General features: G+C 29.2%; 1 protein-coding gene across 1 annotated transcript in view; it reads right to left on the reverse strand.

Annotated features, from left to right (window-relative positions):
- Positions 1-4,702: 4,702 nt before the first annotated feature.
- Positions 4,703-9,436, reverse strand: part of LOC107006048 (protein MADS AFFECTING FLOWERING 5-like) — a 14,837-nt gene continuing 10,103 nt past the window's right edge. Inside the window, exons 2-7 of the mRNA XM_015204691.2 lie at positions 7,138-7,216; positions 6,031-6,086; positions 5,860-5,959; positions 5,365-5,406; positions 5,197-5,238; positions 4,703-5,108 (exon numbers count right to left, since the gene is read on the reverse strand). Of these exons, the coding sequence (XP_015060177.1) occupies positions 4,995-5,108; positions 5,197-5,238; positions 5,365-5,406; positions 5,860-5,959; positions 6,031-6,086; positions 7,138-7,216 (433 nt within the window). The 3' untranslated portion in view covers positions 4,703-4,994. The remainder of the gene's footprint in view (positions 5,109-5,196; positions 5,239-5,364; positions 5,407-5,859; positions 5,960-6,030; positions 6,087-7,137; positions 7,217-9,436) is intronic.

The following is a 9,436-nucleotide window of genomic DNA, read 5'->3' on the forward strand; positions in this document are numbered from 1 at the left end:
TATATATATATATATAATCGCAATCAACCAAAATAGAGAGGCTTTATACCGTGGTGGAATCAAAACTCTAATAGAAGGTGTTAAAATATAAAGAAGTAAAATCGTGCAGAAGTCAAGAAGAGTTAATATATAATATATATACAAAAAAATATTTTTACTCTAGCTACAAATAGTGTAGTTTTCAGATGGAGTGTCGACACCCTCAGTGGCTTGCCACTGGCTTTAGAATTTAATTTAAGCTTTAATTTTTTAGATATTGTTTGGTAAAATATATTACCAAAAATAATATATGCACCAATTTTATTGGGTTTTTGTGTATTTTAAATCGCTGCCTTTGCAGCGATTTTAGTGAACGTACTTTTTTTTTAAAAAAAAATTGTATTGTAAATCGCTGCCTTTACAGCGATTTTAATGGAAATTCTTCTCTTTTTAAAAAAAATGAAATCACTGTCAAGGTAGCAATTTCCATATTTAAAGTGGTTAAAGCATTAGGAAACAACCAGTAAAACTGATTTGGAGCATTCACAACATATGATTAGTGCTTTAATTGGGCAAACATGCATCCAAATGAAAAAATTCGAAATCGCTGCCTTGCAGCGATTTACAATACAAATTTTTTTTAAAAAAAAGTTCACTAAAATCGCTGCAAAGACAGCAATTTAAAATACACAATTAAAAAACAAAAAGCCCAATATAATTGTTGCCTTGGCAGCGGTTTCGTAAAAAAAAATCTTTTCCATTTAAAAGAAAAGTTCAAAAAAACACAATAACAAAAATCGCTGCCTTGGCAGCGATTTCAAAAAAAAATAATTGTAGGAGCAATTTCACTTAATGCCGTTAAAATAAATTGCTACGAGGCAGCGATTTCAAAAAAATAATAATAAATCGCTCCTACAGGAGCGAAATAGGAGCGATTTCGCTTAACATCGTTAAAATAAATCGCTACGTCTGTAGCGATTTTATCCTTTTGGTTAGAATTTTTTTTAATGTACCCTTTTGAAATTTTTTTCAATTTTTTTTGTCTTTTAGGCTTCGAACTCTACTTTATTTGGTCACATTATGTATAATTAATACAATCAATAATTATATACTCTATTATATATTAAGGCGTGTATTACTAATATTATGCTGCACCTCTCTACATGCGACCCTTCCATTATACCTAATATTTGATTGTATGAAAGGTACAAAATAAAAAACGTATCATTTTTTTATTTTTATTTTTTTACAATTTTGAGTTGGTTTTATGGTAAAATATGATTTTAATATTTAGTTTATATTTTTATGAGTTAAAATAGACCGAAGCTCATGTTTATTGAACTAATATATGAGTGATTCAATGTGATTAAATATACTAATTTTTATAACGATGAGTTAAACTGTCAGGTCTAAATATATATAAATTATTTGTAGCAACTAATAGGCTTCGTGCTATTTAAGATAATACTAAATTTAAATTAACTTTAATTCATCAAGACTAATTAAGGATAAACTTGAAGACATTGAAATTTTGTGGGACTTTGCAATGCAACGAGTTTAATTCGAGTTGGAACTCTACAAATTGTATTCAACTCATATTAGGATTCTTGGAGGCTACTCACCCTAAGCCCTAGTAAATTTCATAAAGAGATCAAGATCTCGAATACTCTGCATAGTTCGAAAAATACGCCACTAACGGTCCTCGAATCACTCATCTAAAAGTTAATTTGACTCGACCTAAATACACTCTAAGTAAATTAATAAATTCAGACGATTTAACCATTCAAATTTAACTTATTTAGATTCAAAACAACTCTATTCCATTCAAATAATAAAGTTTAGTAGTATTTTAAAATAATATACTTGGTAATCAAGCTTTAATTTGCAATAGTTATTCTAGCTTTGTGTGTAAAATTATGATCAAATACTAATTTTAATACTTACAATATGTTTTTTATATTAAAAAACTAAATAAATAGGGAACTACTATATCAGATAGACGAATCAACATTGACAGTTTGTCTACGTAGTTGTTACGTGGCACATACTATAGTGGTCAACTATTCGAAATCTCGAACCAGTTGTTATCGTTACATAAAAATCGTGTATTATATGAAAATTTTTTGGGAGATTAGTATGAATATTCATTGAAAATTTATTTTTCTGTAAATTTTATATTAATTCTCAAAAAAATTTGTATATAATTTACAGTTTTCTTACAGTGTATTGAGTGATAAATATTTTTTTATTTTAAAGTAAAATTTTCAAATCAAAACTTTAAATATGAAATTCATTTTTAATAAGAAACTACTTTATTTTTAAAATCTATTCCGTAAATTTTATTAGTTAAACTTTAATAGAAATAACGATAGACGAATAAAAGATAATAATAAAAAAATTTCCTCGATTTACGTAGTTGCGACGTGGTGTTTTGCACGCCGAAGGCCAAACTTGTCTTTTTCTTAATTTATTCATCCATTTATTGCATTTTTGAACTATCTAGAGTATATCTCTTAAATCAAATAAATTAATATTTTTAAATTTTGATATATATTTTTACGTTATAATTCATAATATTTTAATTTCACTTAAATATCAAATACTCTTTCCTCGTATTTTACTTTCACATTTAAATTTAATAAGTCCACTAAGAAAATAATGCTTGATCTGACTATTTTATCACACTATTTTTACTAATTGATATGTAGTACTAGCTGTTTTGAAAAATAATTTAATGCGAAAATAAAATATAAAAAATATACTATATTGATGTTTTTATATGTTAAAAGTGACAAGTAAATAGCATATTTGATACTCCCTTCGTCAACAATTGTTTGACAGGTATATTAAAAATAGATGTCCAAAATTAATTATCAATTTAAATAATCAAGAAATAATTAGTCATTTTTTTTTCAAATTTACCCTTAATGATAATGTAGTTCAATTGGAAAGTTAGGTAGACTTTGATATTCTTGATAGGGTTATATTAGTCAAATTAAACATTATATTAAATTTTTTTTGAGGGATGTGCATGACCTTAACATGACAAACAATTATGGATGGATGAAGTAACTATTAACATAAAAAAACAATTACATTTAATCATGATTAATTAATATATATATAAATATTTTAAATTATAATAAAGTATATTATTATTTAATGTAAAAAAATCTTCACCTTGACCTATATATGTGGCACATGAACAAGTGTGTTATCGTTTCTCAATAAGAAAAACCGTATTTTGTACGGAAAACCCACAGTGAGAGGAAAGTCTAAATTAGTGGAAAAATTATTTGAGAAGAAAAGCTGCATTGCATTTCTTCATCAAATTATATGTAAGTTCTAACTAACTCATTTTACTTTTTTTTTATATATAAATTTTGAATTTTATTGTTCTGAATAGTAGAGTTGAAATTTGAAGTTTATTCATTATGAATTTAAAGTTCTAAATTAATGATTTATCGTATGTATTAAAACTAAAGTTGAATTAGAATTATTGATTTTGATCGAACACGTAGTTTGGCTTCTAGCTCTCCACCATTACCTCAGTTTATAAGGCCGTCTATCAAAGTTCCCATTCCAGTTTGTATGTCTTGCTCACTACTTCCAATTTGCAAATTCTAAGATATATATTAAATATTTTTTTAAAAATATTTTTTAATTTTTGAATGATATTTTTTAATTTTCTTATGTTTATTTGATAAAATTATTTTTAAAAATATTTGCTAGAAAAACAAGTTTTATGAAATAATAATAAAAGAGACTTTTCTAATAAAAGTAAGAAAGAAGAGATGTAACCCATGCTCTTACTTCGTATTCGCACATAGTGACTTGCTAGATGACATATTATATTCTACGTATATTTAGGGGTGTGCAAAAATTGAATCGATCGATAAATTAAACCGAGAAAATTATTATTGAGTTTTTAGTGAATTTATAAAAAAAAAATTATTTGGTTATTGATTCGGTATTGATTTTAACTATTGGATTATTGGTTAAACCGATAATTCAATAACACAATTATAATTTAGTATTTTATTCTTTTTAATTATCAAATATTAATAATTTAATATATAATTAGACACTGCAACTATATTAAATTATTAGTACTCTACCAATCTCACACTAGGACACTTTATTAGTTTTTACCGTAAATCTAAAGATTAAAGTAAGAGGTTCACAATTGTAGCTATTTGATTTTAGTTTTAGTTTTAGTCTTGTTGGATTAGTTTATTTTAGTTCATCATACTATATTTTGATAATAACACGTAATTATAGTCTTCGTACTATACTTTCTCTTATTGATGCTATTTTTCATTATTTTTTTTTGTTTCACCATATCAAAACTTTTAGAGAAGTGAAAAGACATATAATATTTTACGGACATTTTTTTATTGGATAAACCGAAAATTAAATCAATAATGATTAAAAATTAATAAGAATATCTTATTAATTTGTTATTAGGTTAGCATATTTAAGAATCAAAAATCGATAAATCGAACGAATAATACATAAAATCGAATTGATTCACACCCCTACGTACACTCAAAAGTCCAATAGTACTGTTACACTTGACCAGGTATCACTATAAATAGATGAAGTATTCCAAATTTTGAATTCATTTTGCAGTATTGCTCTTTAATCTTTTAAAAAGCCTGAAAATATTTTCTTTACCCTTCAAGCTAACTCTACCTTAGCACATTTTTGACTGAAATTTAACTTGTAAAGCCAAACTTAAACATTTGTTATATTTTTCCACTTTAAAGACAAGATATACTCCTTCCCTACCGACCCGTTGGTCGCCATCGAAGAGTATTTCACTCAGAAAAAGATGGAAAATTAGGCTTGTCAAACAAAGTTCCCAACAAAGTGATTGTACAAATCTAAATGTTCATCATCCAAATAGAAACAATAATTAGTTCTATAGAAGCTGCACAATATTAGTTATCTCCAGATGCATCTCGACTCTAGCTCATTTCGCAGGTTATTCCCCTGGGGCTATTCGACAAGTACTAGAGGAAATTCAGGGTTATTTTCTGTTGTCCAAAAATCATATGGGGTGCTGGAAAGTCAGCGAAATCCGTAGACATCTCATTCACTTTTGTGTTTTTCTTGATACTAGCTATCTGCATTATGGACATATAATGCATTTTGTTAGTTAGAAAGAGGTCTAAACAAGAACTGAAGACCAGATTTGTGAGGTAATATTTTTACATTGTCCACCAGATGTTTCTTTTCCTCTTGCAGCAGTTTTTCCTGCGATAATTAAAGGGTATCGTGTTCAGTATATTGGAAAAATTAACATGATATTAACGATATGTGTGAGTCGAAGTTCAGGGAATCAATGCTGCTCTGAAGATGCCAGTGGAAATGAAAACGTACCTTCTCATGAAGACCCTTAGCAGATTCAAGCAACAAATGTGTCTGCAGAAAATAAAACTATTAAGAGTTGCTTCATTCTGAGGTACTAACTGAGAACCAGATTATAATACTGAAGTCGAAAATTATTTAAAATATAAATGCAAATGCTTATAAAAGACAAAGCGAAAGTAGGCAAAAATAAGAGGTATAGCCGGTGGCAGAGCAAAGATAGTAAACACATGAACTAGCTGAAAGGAGGTTCACATCTACCATGTATAAATAGTATAATTTTTTGTCAGAGGGGGTTTGGATAAACACTACAGGTGCAAGCTCGCTTCGCCCCTGGATATAACCGGAGGAATTCACAAACAATTATGGTTTCATACTATTTGGATTAGAAAATAAATCCTGAAACAAAGCATTAGAACACACGACATTGTGACAACTTTCCAGAGTTCCAAATGATGCAATTCCAATAGGGACGACCGGGCGAGGTACAGAGGAAAGTAAAAATACCTTTCTAGATCTGAGTTGTATTAGAGCAGTTTGAAGTTCGTTCTCCAAATGGATAAGGTCAGTCACAGTGAGAACATCATCATTAGTTTCCTCGAGTTGCCTGTTAAATTGAGACAGAGCATCAATGGAGCATAAGCTTTAAGAAACAAAAGTGAAGAATAAGATAAGTACCTTTCTGTTGTTTGTAGCAGTTCTCCCATTGTTATGAACCCTGAGTATTTAGAGTGCTATTTCCACCTCAAAATTATTGGAAAACTTTCAGCACAAAAGATATAAGTATGATTATCCAAGATAACATTAATAACACACAAATGATTATTGTCAATACATTGCAAAATACGCAATGAATTGATGATAAATTACTAATCAACCGTATCAGCTACATCAATGAACAACCAGTCAGAGCATGTTTCACGATTTGATGAAATACTACTGAGTGTTATTAGTAGGTACATTTCAATTGAACAGCAGCATGACTTTGATGAAGAGTAAGCATTATTATCATTTGGACCTTCCAGTCCGGGAGGTGGCACATCAAAGCTAACATGTATATATAGCTTCCGTATGTCCATAGACTTTGGAGTAGATTTTCGAAAAAGAAAAAATTGAAACATTGTTTGTTCCTGAAATTGGTCAGTTTTAGAAAATCTATCTTCATTCAAGTTCCAAAAACTGGTCGTGAGCAATTCTTGGGTGACATTTCATTTCCACTCACGGACTTTCAATTTTTCCCAAAAATAAAAATAAAAAGGCATCTTCAAATCTTTCTATGTCCAAATACAAATCCAAGTTCCAAAACTATTTTTCAACAAACTTTAAGAACTCATTTCTTTTCAAGTTCCAATGAAATCTATGGACAATCACTAGTTTAGAGCTTGCTTAGATTGACTTATTTTAATAGCTTTTAAAGCACTTGTTCTTGGACAAAATAACAAAAATAAGTCAATAATCTTAAGTTAAGATTCCTAACTTATGGCTTATGCTTATGAGTCATAAGTTATAAAACTCTTAGTATCTACGGCCCTTTTAACAAAGCAAGAATTAACTGTATTTCAAAGTTTATCCAGAATAGTTCCGTCTAGATATTGATCAGTTCAAGGTTGCTCCCTCTTTTCAACAATGCAAGTTCAAAGTTACTTAACATCAGAAGTAGGCAAAGAGTAACCAAATTAATTGATAACTTAAATATATGGACACACAAGAGCAGTTATTTCATGCATCAGGAGAGGATTCTAGTTCACTAGAATATAAGTTGATAGCAGTCAACTAATCAACTACCTCTGCCACCTGGATTTCTGTAGAGATCTCTTTTTCTGCTTCGATGTGGCTTTTGTATCGTTGAAGCATTTCTGTCAGACTGCAAAAGATATTATCAGATATAATTGTTAGTGGCTAAGTGTAAGAAAAATATTATCGGGAACAAATCAATTTGTATAGGTTTAAACTTAATAGTGCACCAGAAACCAAACATATTTAATAGTGTCCAATCTCTTTGGGCATTAGGCACTAAGCCATCGAAAATATCTTTTACATGGATAACAAATGTGAAGCCCCCTTCTAATTAATAAGGTATAGGTTGGAGGGGAGAGAGGATCCAAAACTAGGCTTTCTAAGGGGTAGTTTGGTTGGGAATAAGTTATCTTGGGTTAATTATCCAATGTATACAAGGTAACTTATCCCATCACTAAGGAACAAATGGTGGAACAAATAATCCCATAAATGCCTAATACCTCAAACCAAACGCAGGATAAAACAGTCATGCATTTTATCACAAAATTATTATATCTTATACCTCACACCAAACGACTCCTAAAAGTATACCCTATGTTGTAGAAAAGTTTGAGAAATGGCAACCCAACTATATGGCTAAACTACATGTTAGTGCAACGGCCAAAAAGTCGTTCCATCTTAGCGCTTGTAGGGTCGAAATCTCTCTTCTCCATACGTGTCTCAAATTGGATTTGATTAGTTTCTCCCTTTTAGCAAGCACTTGGTTCGCCCTTGTTTGTGTTGCATTTTGTGATCTTTTACTTCATTCTGCATTTTTCGGATAGCGGAAGCATGATGTTAATAATGTCATTTGTTAAATATGGTATAATTAGGTAATGCAACTATGAGAATATTTAAATAGGGAAAAGGGTCTGATATACCCCTCAACTTTGTCATTTAGAGCTAATATACCCCTTGTTATGAAAGTGGCTCATATATACCCCTACTTGTAAACAAATGGCTCACGTATACCCTTTTCCTCTAACGGAATTGAAAAAAAAAATAATTTTAATCTAAATTTTTATTATTTTTTTCTAAAAAATATAATCCCATATGAGTAAATTTAATCCTTGTCAAACATATTTTTTTGGACTTTTTTTTGTTTCAATTACTAATTTATAATTATTATTTTGATAATCAATTTTATTTATGTTTCACTAATATTCTTGTAAAACTTATTGTAGATGACCAAATTTTTTCTTCGAATACGAAATTAAATTACAATACACACAAAAAAATAGTTTAATTTTTTTTCTCTTTAAACTAAGGAATGAAAGAAAAAAAACAAAATAAGAATAAGAAACTCAAATAATTATAATAAAAGAAGTCAAAAAATAATTTATGTATGAAAAAAATTAAAATATACCTTGAACTTTGATAGAAGAATCATATATACCCCTAAATAATTTTTTTAAAAAAAATTAGAAGTAATAAATATAAATTTAAAACTAATTTTTTTACTTCCGTTAAATGAAGGGTATATGTGAGCCATTTTGTAAAGGCAGGGGTATATATGAGCCGTTTGTATAACGGTAAGGGCATATATGGGCCACTTTTATAACGAGGTTATATCAGCTCCAAATGACAAAGTTGAGGGGTATATCAGACCCTTTTCCCATTTAAATATGATATAATTAGTTAGTGTAGATATGAGAATATTCTCTAATTCCTATAATTAGGCAGTTAGGAGATTGTGCAATATTTATTAGCTTCTTTCCTTGTGTATATTATCTATAACAACTATTATATCCTCTATTAACTTGATGGAATTATCAATTATTCATTTTCCAGTGTCTCCTCTTTTGCTTCTTCTAATTTCTCATGGTATTAGAGCATTGGGTTTTGGCCCTCTCTCTGAATGTTACATTTCTTTTTCGATAACAGTTGCTGAAACCAAAAAAAGGAGGGGATCGATCAATTTATTGCTAAAACAACCATATCAAAACATTGTCGAGTCACACTTCTCTCTTTTTTCATGTCATTTAAATTTGATCTAAATTCCTTTATTTTCTTTTCTCCTCTCTCTTATTTTCGTTAATTGGTTGGTTCTCTTTGTTTTTTCTGAATCTTCGTCTGGAGAAAAAAAGTCATTCCTACGTCCGGTTCTTTACTTCTTTGCTTCCCACATATCACTCTCATGTCTGTTAAGAGAGTTTTACTTCTTTGCTTCATTCGTACTTCTTTTGTGGAAAAAAAATGAATCATTATTAAAATATGTGACCATCTCATCTAAAAACATAAGTTGTTAGAGAGAACACACTTTTTATTATTTAGTTGTATTCTGAACAGACCCCCCCCCCCCCCCCCC

The sequence above is a fragment of the Solanum pennellii genome, chromosome 12 (genome assembly GCF_001406875.1).
Source record: "Solanum pennellii chromosome 12, SPENNV200".
Classification (NCBI taxonomy): domain Eukaryota; kingdom Viridiplantae; phylum Streptophyta; class Magnoliopsida; order Solanales; family Solanaceae; genus Solanum; species Solanum pennellii.